Source organism: Giraffa tippelskirchi, chromosome 8 (assembly GCF_054371585.1).
Source record: "Giraffa tippelskirchi isolate mGirTip1 chromosome 8, T2T-mGirTip1v1.2.pri, whole genome shotgun sequence".
In the NCBI taxonomy this organism is placed as follows: domain Eukaryota; kingdom Metazoa; phylum Chordata; class Mammalia; order Artiodactyla; family Giraffidae; genus Giraffa; species Giraffa tippelskirchi.
Window position 1 is genome coordinate 142,984,347 of NC_137282.1, and position 17,183 is coordinate 143,001,529.

Genomic DNA, 17,183 nt, shown 5'->3' on the forward strand with positions numbered 1-17,183 from the left:
ACGCAAGTTTCTTGGCCGTTGTTTCCAGGACTGGCCACAAGAGGACAGCAATTCCTTAAACTTCACACTTGCCACCTACACTTTGGCTGATTTTATCCATTTGCCCCTTCTTGGGAGTGTGTTCAGTCAGCCTACTGTTGCTCTGTGCACTGAGAGAGGACCTGAGAAGACATAATACAAGGGCCACGCTAAGAAATAATCAACGAAGTACACAGCTCAGGTGAAAAAAAGTCAAAAATTCCTGTACTTCTGGTTCCATCAACTGCCTGCTTCTCCCCTTCTTCCCTCCATCTCCTGCAACAGGCCACAGGAACCTTTTAAGGGAACTTCATTTTTTCTATTTTAAAACTAAATTCAGCCATTTTTCTTGCAAATTCTCTGTGAAAATCCAAAATAACCTGTCACTTGAGAGCTTCCTTTTTTTAAGGCAGAGTGAGAGTTTGAGCATCTGGTCCATGACCCACTGTACCCATTTCTGTTTCTCTAAGCCTTGCAGACACATCTCTCCTGTTTCAGGTGGTCTGTTCCTCCTTTTTTATTCAATTTCCACACCCATCCTCAAATTACATTTTGACTCCTCTGTCAACCCTTCCCCAAGCACACTGGTTCAATCTTCAACTCTGAATCACCATTATTCTATTTCTCCTATTCCTGCTCCCAGGCAGGACACCTGATGTTGAAAATCCATGAAATCCTACCATCTTGGCCCAGTACAAATTACTAGCACTGACTCAACATTCACAGCTGGCTGATAAACTTCCTAACTCCTCCCGACCCTCTGGCACCAAGTCCTCTGGGAAAGTCAGCCCCATCCAAAGTGAGCACCACTTCTCTTCACCTGAAAATATCTGAGTTCATGTTATCTCTTCCTTTCTTAAAGGAGGGGGGTATTTTCTCCTGCCCAAAGGAATATCTAACAGCTCTCCTGGCATCTCCTCTCCCTATCACTCCCCACCCACCACTCTACCCAGCAGCCAGAGCAATTTTGTGAAAATGAAAATCAGGTCAATTCACATTCCTGCACACGCTCCAATGGCCTTCCACTGCTCCTAGAACAGTATCCTAACTCCCTATCAAGGTGTATAAGGCCTCATGTGTCCTAGCCGCTGCTCAAGCTCTAAGCTTAAGCCATCTTCCAGGACCAGCTCTTTCCAGCTTCTGAGCCATTGCACATTCTGATCCCTTCCATGAAGGCTCTTTCTTATCTAGTTGGTTCCTTGTCCACCTACAGGCCTTGTCTTTAGTTAGTGTTACTTCCTGAGAAGTCTTCCCTCATCACTCAAACTAAAGGTGACCCTACCTTCCACTCCTAGCACCACGTTTCCTGTGACAGGCTGCAAAGGCACCACTGTACCCATTTCTGTTTCTTCACCAAGCCTTGAAGGTACAGCTCTCCTGTTTCAACTGACCTGTTCTTCCTTTCTTATTCCATTTCCACCCCTGCCCCTCAAATAACCTTGTAACTTCTGACTTCGGTGTCAACCCTATCTTTGCATTTCTAACAAACTCTGGGTGATGCTGCTGCTGCTGGCCTAGGACACACTGAGAACCACGGTCCTAGAGCAGCCAGTTCAAGCATCTGAGCTGCTGCATCAGCACTGGCCTCACAAGGGCCACTTCTCACATACCCAGGCCTTCTCTGAGTTATGCATGGCCACGGCGCTCCTTCCTGGCTTTCCCCTTTCCCCCTGTAGTGCTGACAGTCTTCCCTAAAACACCTGTCCTGGCTCTCGTGCCCCTCGAGGACTCATCCTTCGGTCACCTTGTCCACATTGCCAAATGTGTGGTGTTCTAGATTCTAAGTTGCCTTGAGCTCAGAAAAGAGAAAGATTACCCAGAACTTGATTATTTGTCAGGATCACGTAAGGGAGGACCTTGAGAAATAGTAAGGATCTGTCCACAGTCTACAGATGAGGGAGAACACCCAGGGTGCTGGGGTCAGAAAACAAGGGCCAGCGTCGCAGGAACAGTCCTCTCCAGGCTGGGTGATCATGGGCAGGTCAGGGTCTCTGTTTCCTCATTGGGAAGGTGTGCAGAAGAATCAGGAATTTTTTAAAACATTCCTACAGTGCTCATTATGAACCACATTAGTGCATGATTTGTAGGTGACAAAGACTGTCATGAATACATTTAATTTTGTTTATGAAATTTCATTTTTCAGGCTTTGGGTTAGCCATAAACTGTACTAGGTTAGGCTCCCCTTTCTAGAGAAGCGCATTCCTTTGTCCAGATTTAGGTGCATTACAACAGTCTGTATATTGAGGGAACAAACAAAGCTGCCCATGGATGGAAGTTACTTTGAGCATCTGAAGTGTTTGTAGTGAAATTGGCATCAAACACTTGAAATGCAAAATTTTGGTGTTCATCTTATAAATAACAATTCCTCTGTTTTACATATCATTTCATCTAGTGAACTGAACAACTGAAGTGCAAGGTGTAAGCTGTGCATGAAATACATGTGACAAAACTATAAAAAAAAAAAAGCACTTTATAAATACTTATCTAAAATCTTAATAACCTTGTGAGGTAGGTGCTTTGTATCATCTTCACGTTACAAATGAGGAAACAGGTACCAAGAGGCTAAGTCCAAGGTCACTCCATTCGTCATGGACTTGAAGTCTGTTCTCATTGTTTTACAAAGGACCTTACTGTGGAGAATACTTTTAACATGTAACATCTTACTTGGCATAAGACCTTGATTTTTTTCCCCTCAAATTCCAAGATCCTTTCTCTCTAATCTGGCTGGACATGTACCCGATGGTACCTCTGTGACTATCTTCATACCAAATCTTAACTTTCAGTATAAACCTTGTAACTGAGGTCCAGTAGTATTTTTAGCCAGAACGAAACTTCCCAAAGTTAAGACATCCCATCTTAAGAAGCCTTAAGATGGTTCTTCACGTTCCCCTGGGAACTGGATGCACCTGTTTTCTCTCCAATTTGCACACCTGGCTCTATCCATCTGTCCGTCCTTTCCACCTCTCTCTCTCACATCCTAATTCAGGATGTATTACCTCATCTCCACAAGGAAGTTTCTGGGGCCTGTCCTGTAAGTCTCTATAATCCACCTCACCCATCACTCACTGAAATGACCACCAACCAACCACTTGCCACTTGGGTTTTACCTTCCAAACCTGTCTCTCCAATCTAACACTAATAAAAAAAGTGGCCATACCAGCCATGTTCTTTCATTAACTCCCAAAAGAGTTCTTTCTTCCTTAGATCCGTTCTTTCTCCTACATTTCAAAAATGGCTCCCTGCTCATGATCAAAAATCTTACTATTTCTCAAGGTCCTCCCTCAAGTAATCCTGCCACAAAACCAAGTTCTGAGTAACCTTGCTCTATGAGCTCAAGGCCACTCAGAATCTAGAACACCGCACATTTGGCAAAAACGCTGTACACTCATGTCTTCAAGTCTTCTGTCTAGATTACTCATGAAGGCAGACCACGTCTGCTCCCTTCTCGTATACCCCACAGTGCTACACAGTAACTCTGTGGGGATCGACACTCTGGTCCCTGACCCCAGGGTGGAGCCTGGATAGTGAGAAACCCGAGTGTCCTAGTCCTAGCTAGAAGGGAGGACTCCCTTTCCCTTGTACTCATTTGAAGGGCTGGGGGAAGGGAGAGGCTCCTCAAACAGTGAGCACGACCTAAAGTGAGGTAAGCCTGCAAGAGACACCCACCTCCACCGGTGGGGAAGAGAGGCTGCCACCCACTGCTGGAAAACCGAACACAGCGAAGCAAGATTCAGAAGAGTTCCAGCTCCCACGCATCTCCGAACAGCAACAAGGCAGCGGCAACTCCTTTCCTTTATTTCTTCCCCTTGTAAAGGGCGATTCAAGTTCAGCAGCATTCCTCTCCTGTCCCCAAGTCCCCCATCAAACCAGATACTACAGGCAGCAGATCCTGGGTGGCAGGAGCCGCAGCAGCTGTTGGTATCCATTAGGTCAGCACTGAATCCGCCGGACAAGGGCAGCACCACTCAGACCAGGCAGCAGCTGCATCTGAAGCTTGGGGCGGCCCAGGGGCAGGCTTCCCAGTGAGGACAGAGGCTCAGACAACTGACTGCGTGAGCCTGGCTGGATGGAACCCCATGATGACAAATGTCACCTCTGCCTCTACAGAGGGACTTCAAGGACAAGGCCCACTCAGTTATCTCAAGAGAAGCAGAACAGACGAGTCTTTCAGAGAAAAGGAAGCAATCAAAGTGGTATCCTGGTCACATCAAGACCACACTCTGCCTTCACACGCCTGAGCAGCTGCCACGCCGGCTGTAGACCAGAGCAAGCTTCCGAGTGGAGAGGAGACAGGGGATGTCCGGGAAGGAAAGCTCACTCTCGGGGCCGGCTGACCATGACTTCTCCCAGGGCCTCCAACACCTCCCGCTTGTAGTCTTCGAAGTCACCATCGATCTGGCTAACACTCTGCTCCTCCACCACCCACAGCTGGCAGTTGGTTTCTGTGATGAGTCGGGCATCGTGGCTGACGACAATCACAGCTTCAAGGCAAGACAGTGAAAATGGAGGACAGGCAGAAAGGAAGAGGGGAATCAAAACCTGAGAGGAGGGTGCCCAGCCAGCCCCAGGACACCTACAGTCCCATCCCCAAGGGGGACAGGAGGAGGGCAGGCCCGAGCTGACTCACCACCCTTGTATTCGTTGATGGCTTCTCCTAGAGCGTCGATAGACTCGATGTCCAGGTTATTGGTGGGCTCATCCTACAGGGAGGAGGCGTCCCGAAACTGGGTGTTAACAACCCCTACCTTTCCTGGTGTCACCCCCACCCTGGCCCCACAGCTCCATTCACTCACCAAGATGAGGACGTCTGGCTCCCGACAGGACAGCTCTGCAAACACAACTCGGGCTTTCTGCCCACCTAGAGCAAAGGGGAAGGAGAACCACTGCACCTTCCACCACCTGACACGTCTGCAGGTGAGCCCTGAATGCTTATGTGTGCATGCGGGTGCATGCGTGCACACTGAGGTCCCCCAAGTCCCAGTTCCTCTTCCCTCCCGCCTCGAGGGACAGTGTGCAGCAGGGAATCTGGAGGAGGGGGACGCCTGCCCGGGCCCCTGTACCAGAGAGCTTGCAGATCTGGATGGTGTGGGCGTGGCTCTCCAGGCCAAAGCGGCCCAGGCACTTGCGCGCATCCTGGTAGGGCAGGTTGAAGCCCCGCTGCAGGTACTCGGTGGGCGTCTCCTCCATGCGCAGCTGCTCTGCATACTGCTGGTTGAAGAAGCCAATTTTCTGCCCAAGAGGAGAGGAAGGTGGTCAATGAAAGTCAGACTTCCTCTGTCGGCCTCTTACTACCTGATTCCCAAAGCCACTTACCAGCCGGTGGTTCTTCCTCATTTCGCCCCGAGTCTGCAAGGAAAAAGCAAGGTGGGGAGGAGTAAGCGGGGGCGGAAAGGAGCTACAGCTCCACCTCCCAAGTCTGAAGGGAAATGAACACCAGAACTGGGCAGGGAACAAGCCAGTGCAAGAAAGGTAACGCAAGTGTGCTCCCTAACATGACCACGGCAGGCCAGGAAATTAGAAGCAAGGAGGTAAGTGGAGATTCAAAACCAGGGGCTGGTTGACCACGAGCAGAAAAAACCCTATCCCCACCTTCCAGCCAGAATTTTTCAGATGGGAATGAGTTTGTGGGCGGATCTAGGACACCTTTCTAAAGATCTACTCTCTGTGGGTGTGAGGCAATGTGCCCTCTCCGCACTTGCCTGGAGGGCAGAGAGATGGCTACACCACCTAGCACTACACATACTGCAAAAGTCCCCGAATTTACCTTAAGGAAAAACTAAATTCATGAACAAGTACAGTAAGACTCTTTACTATATAGTAGTGTCCTTCAGTGAAAAACCAGGAACATTCTAAACAACTGACGTCAAACAAATTATAAAAGATCCACCAGAAAAATGCATATAAGATTACAGGCACCAAAAAATGCTTAATAAACATTATCTGAAAAAAGCTAGCTACAAAACAATTCACAGAATAACCCACTTTTGTTAAGAAAAATGATGATATACATGCTTGTAAGAAAAAAAAAGGAAAGCGATCCATTAAAATTAACACGGGTTATCTCTAGGTTTTTCTCCGGCTTATGCACTTTTTTTTTCATCTGTCCCTTGCTTTCAGGATCTTAGTTCCCCGACCAGGGATCTAACCTGGGCCCATGGCAGTAAAAGTGCCGAGTCCTAACTACTGGACTGCCAGGAATTCCCTGGTTCACACAATTTCTAACCATTCCACAATGGGCATATACTTCTTAAATAACCAGAACACACAAGTGGGATGGGGGAAGCATGCGCTTCATCTGGGCCCACTTCTCCAGGTCCGTCTCCCTGACTGATCTAAACTGTCCTCCTCTACAGCACCTCTTAAGGAAATGAACCATCCACGACAAGTTCTGTATTTAACTCTCCACAGCAGAGTGCTCCCCGATTGGAGCCTCCAGGGAACAGCCGTGTGCTCATGCCTCTGCTTGCCCTTCACCGCGCCTGTCCCTGACTCCCTAGACTCACCGGAGTCAGCTTGCCCGTCAGCAGCAGCAGCAGGGTGCTCTTCCCCACGCCGTTAGGTCCCACGATGCAGACTGCCAGAGGGAAGACAGAGATCAGAGGTGAGGTCCCCAGAAACTCCCCGGGGCTCCTGCTCCACGGCCTGAGTCCCACCCCAAACCCAAACCCTGCACTGAGCCTCCCCTCAACTCACTCCTTGAGTCCATGTCGATGCCAAAATCCAGATTCTTAAAGAGTGGTTTCTGCCCCTCATAGCCAAAGGTCACACCTGAGAAGGTACGAAAAGCAGCACTTTCTTTTCTCCTCTGAGTCCCCGGAGGGCACCCGAGAGCCCTGGTGGGGCGGGAAGGTAGGGCCGCCGCTCACCATGCAGGCCCAGCACTGGAGGGCTGAGCGGCGGCGGGTCGGGGAACGTGAAGCGCACGGTGTACTCCTTGGGGCGCTTCAGCAGTTCGGGAGCCTCCTGCGACTCCTCGTCCTGGTTTTTCCGCCGGCACTTCTGCTGCTTTCGAGTCAAGGCTTCCTTGGTTTGCTTCTCCTGAGGAGGATGGGGAAATGGAGACATCCAAGTCTTGGACAGGAGGCCCTGAATGGCAGGCAGTGTCCGAGCCCCGCTCCTTCTCCCGAGAAGATCCCTGCCCAGGAAGAGCCAGTGCTCACCGCCTGCTTGGTGGACTTGCCGCCCGCCTTTAGCTCCTTCAGCTTTTTCTCCTGCTTCTCATATTGCTTCAGCAGTTCCTTCTGCTTTTGCTGATACATCTTCTTGAAGGTCACTGTGGCAAGGGGGTGGGGGGTCATCAATGGTTGTCCCTGTCCTCAGCAGGATAGGGGAGGGTGGGGGCAGGGGTCATATCCAGAATTCTGAAATACTCAGAATTATCACTGTGTCCTTATGTCCCTCCCTCCCAGGCCTTTCTCCAGGAACTATCTCTTTCCTTGCCCCCGAACGTCCCACGTACTGTAATTGCCCCTGTAGTAGTGAAGCCGCTGGGCATCGAGATGGATGATGTCGGTACAGACGTCATCCAGGAAGCCCTGATCATGGGAGACGATGAGCAGAGTCTTCCGCCAGCCCTGGAGGTAACTGGGTTTTAAAGAGTGTGGAAATGTCACAATCTCCAGGTTAGAGTGCAGACAGGGGCAGGAAGTGAAAGAGGGAGGCTGAGGTGAGAGCTGTCAGGGGCAGAGTGGAGACCAGCGATACAAGGCTATAATCCAGGGCCACTCACTTGTTGAGCCAGATGACAGCGTTGAGATCCAGGTGGTTGGTGGGCTCATCCAACATCAGCAGCGTGGGCTCCATGAACAGCGCCCTAGAGGGTGGGCAGCAAAAGGCAGAGTCAGTGGGAGGAAGACCCTTGCTCAGACAACCCACAGAAGCCTCTGCTAAGTGGAGCCTGAGACCATGAACACTCCTTCCCAATCTCTCCTGACAGAGTTCCCAAGCAGGTGACAGATGAGAACACACCCCCAGAAAGGGAGAGAAGCCCCGAGTCTGACAAGTCAGACAGTAAGGCAGGGAGAAGACAGCCTTGGAAGAACAGGAAGAAGGGAAGGGTGGGCAGAGGCCAGGAGGGCAAGGGGTGGGAGCCCACCTGGCCAAGGAGACACGCATGCGCCAGCCCCCCGAGAACTTCTGTGTGGGTCGATTCTGCATCTCAGGGTCAAAGCCCAGACCGGCCAGGATCCGGCGGGCTTTGGCCTCTGCAGCGGCTGCCCCGGTGGCCCGCAATTCCTCATACACCTGGGAGGAGGGAGAAGAGGACACATGTTGGGGGGTCCCGGGAGGCCCCAGTCTTAGCCCGTGTCCCCTGCGCCATCTCCTCTACCTTCTCGAGCCTCTCGGCAGCCGTGTCGTCACCCTGCTCCAGCTGTCCCTGAAGCCGCCGCTCCTCTTCCAGCAGCTTCAAGCGCTTAGTGTCCGCTCGAAGGACAGCCTGCACGGCTGGCGTCTCATCAGCTACCACCTCTGGGGGCCGGGGGAGCAGTCAAGGTGCGTCCGGGGGCAAAGACTCCTGCTTCCTCTTCCTTGCAGCTCCATTTCTGGACTGCTTGACCCTGCCCAGCTCTCTGTACTTGTTCCAGCCTCTCACTGTACCCCTCCACTTCTGTGGCACCCATTTCCCAGTCCCCAGTCTCTCCTCACAAAACCCTTCCAACTCCACAACCACGGGCTCTTCTGTTCTTGGCTGGTTCACATACCAACAGTGGCAGCCCCTCGCAAGCCCCTCAGCTTCCTCCTCCCCACCAGCCCCTCCGCCACCAGTGGCCTCACCCTGCTCACACAGCAGCACGTCGATATTGGGAGGGATGCTCAGGGCTCGGTTGGCAATGTGCTTGAGGAGAGTGGTCTTGCCCTTGCTGGGGAATGACAGCTTTGAGGACCAGGCCTCCTCTGAGAACAAGCCTCTTCTTCTCCCTCCGGCCCCTCCCCTCTCGCAGCTCCAGCCCCTCCTCTCCTCACCCATTGGGTCCCACCAGCCCGTAGCGGCGGCCGGCGACAATGTACAGGTCTGCGTTGACGAACAGCTCCTTGCCGTGGGCCGAGATGCTGAACTTCTCCAGCTGTGATGGTCAGGAAAGAGTGAGCATGTGAGAACTCCCTTCCATATGTCTAGCAGCTGCACCTTTTTCTCTGTGGGGAAGCACCCTCCCCACACCATGCCAGCCCCTTCCCCATCCACTGCCTCTAATCGGAGTCCACACCCTAAGCGTGGCCAGCCTGTCCCACCCTGCTTCCCTCCAAAGCTGGACTCCTATGCTGGTTCTTCTAACTTCTTGCTCAAGTTGGCAGAACTCCAGATGTGGAGAACGCCTCCCAGCTTTCTTCCCAGAGGACCTCCCCCTCACACCCACTTCCTTGGTCCCCGTGGCCTCTCAGGGGAAGGGGAGAAGTGGCACGTCCCTAGCTGAGCTGGTAGGAGGGACCCCCCCTCGGGCCTTACCTTGATGTCAGAGGCATTTTCTAACATGGCCTGGCGGGAAGACACCTCTGCTTGCGACACGGAGAAGTCATTTTCAGCAGCGTTGGCTGCTTTTAATGAAGCCACCTGGCGCTCATACTCCATCTGAGAAGGAAGAAAAGATCTTATTTGAGGCCATTGCCTGCTACTTTCCCATTGCCACAATACAGTGGCACCAGACACCATGACACTGTGCTCACAGAACACAACTGTTTCCTTACTCCAGCTGTTGTACTCAACCCAGCAACCAAAGCTCGCCCTTCACAGGTCCCCTACTTGAAGCATTAAAGTAAAAAAGTCTCCCACCTTTGACCACTAAGAACCCAAGGTCTTACTTGTTTCTTGAGTTTCTTCTTCTCCTTCTTGCTAAGGTGAGCAAAGGGGTCATCAGCCTTGGACTCCTCTTCTTCCTCCTCCTCTTCTCCTTCCTCTGAGCCCTGCGAGAACCAGGTGATGGTAAAAACAAGGGACTCCTTTGAGAACTTCATGTCATCCACTCCCAGCTCCACAGTCAGCTCTGTCTCTCTCTCAGAATCCTGAACTATCTTGGCGGTGCTCACATTCTCATATCCACTCTGGTTTCCTTGTAGCCCTGTATCCATTTGTGCCACCAGGAAGGTACGCATGTATGCATATATGAAGTATAATGATGTATATGTACCTGTACCTATGTAACTGTTAATACAATGTAACTAAAGGTAGAATAAAAGGAACACATTCTCTTCCTCATGTATCAAACCTATTTCTCTGCAAGTAAACAAAGTAGAGATCCAGAAGCCCTGTGTAGAGCCACTGAGGAATCCCACAGAATGAGAACTAGCAGGTGCTGGCGATACAGGGGAGCTCAGAGGTCACTCAATGACCCAGATGAGAAAAGTGAGGCCTGAGGAGGTGGCAAGACGTACTCAAGATCACACAGGGAGTGGCAGAGCCAGACCCTGGACTGAGGGTGTTGCCCATGTCCCTTCCTCTTCTGAATCAAGAAGTGCAAATTAGGGCCCCTGAACTAAGAATGGCTTTTACATTTTCAAAGAGTCTTTCGAAAAACAGAAAAGAAAAATATGTATCAGAGATTTTATGTGGTCTGCAAGTCCAAAGTATTTACTAGGAGGTCCTTTACAGAAGTTTGCCAACTCCTGCTCTGGGGAGTAACAGCGCCCCCGGTTGCAGCCCACGTCCTGCCCCCAGCCCAAGGACCACCAAGCCTGAGCCCCTCAGCCCACCTCCCCCCAACACCAAAACACACACCTGCTCTGCCTTCTTGGCCTTCTTCCCTTGCTTGGGTGGTTCCTTTTCTTTTGTTACTTCCTCTTCATCCTCCTCCTCTTCACTCTCCAGAGCAGCAAATTTATTTTGAGGCTACAGGGAAAAGCCAGCAGGTTGGATGCAATGCTCTGATTCTTGAGACCAGCCCACCTCCCACCAATGTTCCCTCACCTTGGCCTTCCCCTTTGACTTCTCCTCCTTTGTCTTTTTGCCCTTCAACCCTGGCTGTTGTTCCTGAGATACAGCCTGGAGAAGACACACACAGACACACAAACTAATTTGCTATACTGTAGCTTGATAAGAATTTCTAGGTAGTCCAGGAGTAGCAGTTATCTATACTAAGTCTGCCAGGGAGAAAATCAGACCCAGAAAAACCCTGGCCTCCAGCGGGAGACAGACAGTGAAGAGACGAGTAGAGAATAACAGCGAAGTTAAGGGGCTGCAAGTTAAGCAAATGAGCCACGTAGATGGGATGGCCCTAACACTGGAGTGCTTTCTCCAGAGGGCAAATCTTGAGAAGAGATAATGGTCATGGGCTTGGAGAAGGCATTTTAGGAAGAAGAGAAGGCAAAAGAATAAAGGCTTCAGGCTTCCCTGGTGGCTTAGTGGTAAAGAATAAAGGCTTCAGCACACAGGCCAGATTCAAACATGTGATGAGGCTGATCAGTATACAAGGGAAATCCCAAGTAATCTTGCAGAGGGGTCCTGGTGGAAGGGCAAAGACTTGAAGGTCTTTGGTTTAGATTTTGAGTTTGAAAGCAACAGAATTGCTGTAAATTTCCGAGTGATAAAGAATACTTTTTAAAAAGCTGATTTAGACAGGATAAGCTAACAGTATAAGCAAGACTGGCCTGGCCTAGAAGAGCTAGTCAAAAAGCAGGAAAAGAAGCCAAGGAATCACCACATTGTAGCCAGAGGTGCCACATGGGGTGGGAGGGACTGGCAGAGCCACCACTATCACCTTATTGATACGATTCTTCTCTGGCTTGGCTGGCTTAGGAGGATGTTTTTCCTCCTCCTCCTCCTCCTCATCTTCACTCTGATCCTGAATCAGGGCTGCAAAAACATTACCACCCTAGAGAATGAAAGGGCAGAAGTCAGTAGGATGGTCAAGGCTGCACCCAGGGTCTCTGTCTACCACTGAAACAGATGGCTTACCTTGGTTTTCTTCCCTCCTCGGGGTGCTGGGGCAGGTACTAAAATGACAAGGGGAGAAGGTGAGCTAGGAAAGAGAATTATCATGTCCGCTCCTCAATCTAATCCAACTCCAAGATCAAGGAATGAGGCTTCCTGACCCTTCCTGACTCAAGGGTTCCAGGTACCCATCTCCCCTCGGCACATTTACCCTCATCCTCCTCATCGCTGGCTGGTACTGAGAGCTTCTTAAGACGCTCCATGAGCTCCTTCTCCTCTCCATCATCATCCACATCCTTTTTCCGCCTCCCTTTTCGGGTGTCTCGCTTCTTTTTTTGCTGCTGAAAGCCAAACGGGGCGAGAGAATGAAGCCTGGGCCGCTGCTGTATCTCTGCCCCAGAGGGCGCTCCCCGTCAGCTGAGTGAACCAGTGTGGGCTGCTAAGGGGCTGGTGGACCGAAGATGCCTCCATGGAGTGGTGGGTCTGCTGACACCTGTACCTGCTGCTGCTGCTGTTGTTGCTGCTGCTGCTCCTTCTCCTTGAGTACTTTCTCTTCTTCCCCAGCCTGTTTGTCTTCTACTGCCAGCTCTTCGAAGAACTACAACAGGCATTAAGATCTAGGTAAACATGGCTCAGAGACCAATCAAGCCCTTCACCACCACGCGTGTACCCAGGAATCTGCCACGCACGCCATTCCACCTTGCTCCCTCTCCCGACAAGACCTCTTCCTCTCCCTCCGGCCCCCATCAACTTCACAGGGCCACCTTCTGCTCGGAAACACTCACAGCCCTCTCTCCTCACCCCTCATTGCCTCACCGTCTTTTTGGTCTTCTTGTCCTTCTTCCCTTTCTTCACCACTTTGTCTAGAAGGGTTAAGCAGACGTCGTGAATGATGATTTGCAAATTCCAAAGCGACCCTCATCTCACCAGCCAACCCTCAGTGGACTCTACCCTAGTCAGTTTTTCTAGCTCAACTACAGCTCCCTCCCCGGACACTGTCCCATGAGACAGACAATGGTGGCTGGTTTAGGGTAGCAGTGGGAGGCAGAAAAGGAGAATCCACAAGGTGATGGCAGAGGTGGGAAGTAAGGAAGTATTCAGAGATGACGCCAATGGTATTAAGTGGCAAAATTAGCTGAGCTCATGGTACCATGAATAAGTCAGGATATACTGGGAGAGAAAGACCTTTCCCCACCCCAGTCACCCATTGGAGAGAAAAGAAGGACAAAGTATTATATGTCATTTTTGGAACCGGCAGGCCACGGAAACAGAGCCGTCTGCTAAGTCAACAAACACCTGGGTCTATGCCACACCTGCTCCGCTTGCACTTCCAACACAAACCGTGCTGTGTTAGGCTTAAGTGGGCATCGGTCCTTCATCCTAGAGTGACCTGAGACACTGCTTAGCTCGTGTTCCCAGGGAGCAAAGTGGGAAGTCGAGAAGAGTTCACTGACTGACAAATTCCAGCCTCTCCTTTCTGTCCATCTCCGTTTCCCTGAAGACAGAGGGTTACATCTAACGCCTTCCCACATAAGACGGGAGGCAGCCAGCAGCCTCGTGATTTCTCTCCACTCCTAGGCCTAGCCACCATCACATTCATCCCCCAACCATCCCATCGCCTACTGCTATTCGATTCTATCCAAAGGCACTCCTGCAGTCACTTAGTTCCTCCCCATCCCAAAACCAAAACAAAGCCTTCTGCTATCTACTATCTACCACATTAAGTATTCTCAGACCAGAATGCCACCGAGTCCACAATAATCATTTATGCAGATGCTGAGCATCTACAGTGTCAAAAATTGGATAAAATGAAAGTCAAGCCTTATAATTTAGGGCCTCACAAACTAGAAGGGCGTATCCTATTTCTTCTGCTCTTTCCCTACCCATACTGATGTTGTGGACACTGGCTTTTCCCTGCTCCTTGGTAACTCCCAGGTATGCTTATGCCTGTCTTTGCTTAATTGGTGAACTCCACTCTGAACACATTTCAAAATCTGATCCCTGTACTGAGTGACTAGTGTGATGGAACCGAAAAGATGTGGAGAAATAATGAAAGACTTTCTATATACGCTATTCCAAGGAGTCTAATCCTAAAGCCACTAAGAGGGAGGACCCACTGTAGTACATAAGCCGGAATGATGTGATCAGCTCACTCTGACAACACTCAGAAGTGACTCAGATGCTAATTTCTCTCCATGGACTAATACAACCACGCCTCCTGACCATTGGTTCAAGTGTGAGAAAGTAGTATCACCCAAGAGCAGGAAAAGGCTAAGTGTGGCTAAAGCTACACTGTACCCTCCACGTCTTCCCCCCACCACAACGGCCCCTCTCTTTAGTAAGGACACCACTGAAGCGGTTCTTCATTTCAAAGCCAAGTGAAGCACTTTCCGAAAACTTACACTCCCCCTACCCAATTACTGTTTCTATTCCTGTCTTCACTGAGTCTCAAAAGTGCAGTCCACACCAGCCCCCCTCCTAATCTCCCATTCTTTTTTGAATATACCACAATCTGATTTGGGTGTTACCTTCTAATGAACACTACTTTTGCCAAAGCTGCCACCATCCTCTTAGCTGTTCAATCCAAAAACGGTTGTTGTTGTGGGGTTTTTTGGTAGTTCTTATTTTGCTTGATTACTCAGCAACACTCCATGCTACTTCCCTCCTCATCCTTTTCATTCTTCTCTCCTGTTGTTACTTAGCGTCAGGGATCCTGATGGTCTGCCTCTAGTTTCTCTGGCTGCTCGCCTTTCTCAATCTCATCTCCTCAGCCTCCTTCCCTACATGCCTTCCCTTAATTGTTGAAGTTTTTCTGGGTTCCCATCTTAGACCTCTTTTCGCTTCAATCCACAGACACTCTCTAGGGGACTCCCCGGATCCACCACCTCAACTACACCTGTGTCTTCACTCCTAGTCTACCACTCTCTCCACAGCCACTGAGCAAACTCTCTCCTTGCTGTCTCCTCTGCAAATTCCCCAGAAATCTCCAATTTATCATTCAATAGCTGACCTTACCTCTTCCTGCTTCCCAACCCATAGCCCATTACAGCTTTCAATGAAGAGCCTATTACCCACGGAATTATTCAAGTGAGTGTCAGCCTTAATTCTTCTCCCCTTAGTTGGTTCCCAGCTCTAGTCAATGCCCTGGCTTCCTCTCTTATCACTTCTCACAGGGATCTTTACCAGAGCCTCCTAAATGGTCTCCCTGACTCCAATCACTTCTATGCACTTTAATGGGTCTTCCTTCTTAACGTCTTTAGGATTAAATTGCTTGGAATAGTGTATAAAGCCTTTCAGTATCTTGTCTCTCACACATCTTTTCAATACCATCACATGAGTCATTCCAGTCATAGTGGAAACCAGCCAGGCTCAACTACATCTCTACCTTTGCATTAACTGTACCCTCTGCTTGCTTAGAACCTTCTTCCCCTTGCTAACTCATAATGATCCTTCGAGAATGAACTCAGCTATCACATATTCCTGGGAGGCTTTGCTGACACTCCCATCCTATCTGACTATGTGTTGCCCCTGTCTTCTCTAGTTCCACAGCATTCTCAAGCACATTCCCTGACTAAAGCTCTGTCCCCTACACTAGACTTGCCCCTTCTCGATAGGCAAAACTTATCTTTCATCCCTACATCTCCAGTTCTTCTGCATAACACCAGGTATACAATAGGCACATAATGCCTGTAAAATTAGTCACTGTTCACCCACTATAATTATTTGCGTCCATCTTATCTCCCTCTTGAAGTACCTTCAAGTCTGGGAGAAAGTCTTCATATTTTTTTGTCCCTTCTCCAAAGCACAGTGTATACACTGCATAATTAAAAACAAGTGCTCAACAAACATTAGCTGTTTTTAAGTAAAACTTAATCCTCCATTTCAACACCCAGTATCTACCTTCTTGCTCCACTTCAGTCAAAAGGGTGTCTTATGAAAGCTGTCTTAGGCATGACTCCATGAAGGAATCAGCCTCTCTTGAGAAGCAGATGGGACCCCAGGTGAGTGCAAGTTGAGCTGGCACGAAAGAGTAAGTGGAGGCACAACTTTTATATTCCTGCCTGATGTGGAATACGGTGTGACAGAGATGTCCAGAAGAGAAGAAAACAGGACTTTTCTCATTTTCCCCATCTCTTCTTCCTACCATATGCTCTTCCTGGAATAATCTTTTTATTTTTTTTTTAACGCGGACCCTCTTTAAAGTCATTACTGAATCTGTTACAATATTGCTTCTGTTTTATGTGTCGGTCTTTTGGCCAGGAGGCTTGTGGAAATCTTACCTTCCTCACCAGCGATCCCGCACCTCCTGGATCGGCAGGTAAATTCTTAACCAATGGATCACCAGGGAGTCCCCCATACGCTCTTCCCCGTCTCTTGCCCGGTGTTACTGAAGCTCGTTCCTGACACCCTGGCACCTTTCCTGTCGTCGGCATCCCAAAAGCACTCCTGCCAGGGCCAACTCTTCCCGGCCCCACTGCACGCATGCGCAGTAGCCCCCCGAACGGCCCGGTGTCTCGCGCCCGCCACCCTCTCCTAAGACCCGGTGCACATTTCTCTCTCTTCCCTTTTCTATCTTCTTTCTCCTCTGCCTGCCAGCCTTACCTGTGGGGCTCGTGGTCTCTCCGTCCCCGATCCACTCGGGCTCCGGCGGCTGCTGCTTGGGCCCCTTCGGCATCGCGGTGGCAGTTACGGTAACTCTGACTGCGCCGGGTGCTATTTCCGCTTCCGGTAGCGTGGGGCCCGGAACCAGACTGGCTCTCTACGCCTGGGCTGTCGACTCCTCCCCTGGACGGCCCACGTGCGCTCTGCGCCGTCCTGTCGTGGGCGTGCCTGCGACCTGGTGGGGGCGTGGCCTGCAGTGACAGGGCGTGGCCGACGCCCCCAACTCGGGTCGCGACAGCAGGTTTATGACAGTCGAGAAATCCCAATGACTCTACGACGCCGCGTGACTAAGTGAGAGAACATAATCATTTCCGACTAGTATGAAAGAGTGAAGTCTTTTTTTTTTTAATAAAAGTGAAGTTGCTCAGTCGTGTGCAACTCTTGCGATTCCATGGACTGTAGCTTACCAGGCTCCTCCGTCCATGCAATTTTCCAGGCAAGAGTACTGGAGTGGGTTGCCATTTCCTTCTCCATGAAGTCTTTAAAAAAAAAAAACAAACTGAACGCTACCTTGTTACCAGTCCCTTCTATCCGTAAGGAGCAGAAAACCCAAGTCCACTAACTCAGGAAGAGGCTTTGTCAGTCTAGTGTTGAGATATGTCACAAAATCCCGAGGTATAGAGATGTAAACGAGGAACTG

General features: G+C 50.2%; 1 protein-coding gene across 21 annotated transcripts; it reads right to left on the reverse strand.

Annotated features, from left to right (window-relative positions):
• Window positions 1-3,791: 3,791 nt before the first annotated feature.
• Window positions 3,792-16,608, reverse strand: ABCF1 (ATP binding cassette subfamily F member 1). 21 transcript variants are annotated; one of them, XR_014062855.1, is made up of 25 exons: window positions 16,484-16,608; window positions 12,698-12,744; window positions 12,381-12,479; window positions 12,093-12,222; window positions 11,906-11,943; window positions 11,709-11,822; window positions 10,919-10,993; window positions 10,730-10,840; window positions 9,817-9,918; window positions 9,464-9,586; window positions 8,983-9,083; window positions 8,794-8,879; window positions 8,348-8,487; window positions 8,114-8,262; window positions 7,748-7,831; window positions 7,478-7,602; window positions 7,179-7,291; window positions 6,885-7,056; window positions 6,712-6,786; window positions 6,522-6,592; window positions 5,332-5,364; window positions 5,059-5,247; window positions 4,812-4,917; window positions 4,646-4,718; window positions 3,792-4,499 (listed from the first exon to the last, which is right to left on the reverse strand). XR_014062855.1 is itself a non-coding variant. In XM_081522834.1 (25 exons), exons 1-25 carry the CDS (start codon window positions 16,554-16,556, stop codon window positions 4,333-4,335), a joined length of 2,532 nt encoding a protein of 843 aa, XP_081378960.1. In that variant the 5' UTR covers window positions 16,557-16,608; the 3' UTR covers window positions 3,792-4,332. The 21 variants fall into 21 exon arrangements, 17 of the variants coding, with proteins under 17 accessions (XP_081378960.1, XP_081378959.1, XP_081378958.1 ...); XM_081522834.1 differs by having other exon boundaries at window positions 4,812-4,876; window positions 5,079-5,247; window positions 12,093-12,219; XM_081522833.1 differs by having other exon boundaries at window positions 4,812-4,876; window positions 5,079-5,247.
• Between the last annotated feature and the right edge of the window lie 575 nt (window positions 16,609-17,183).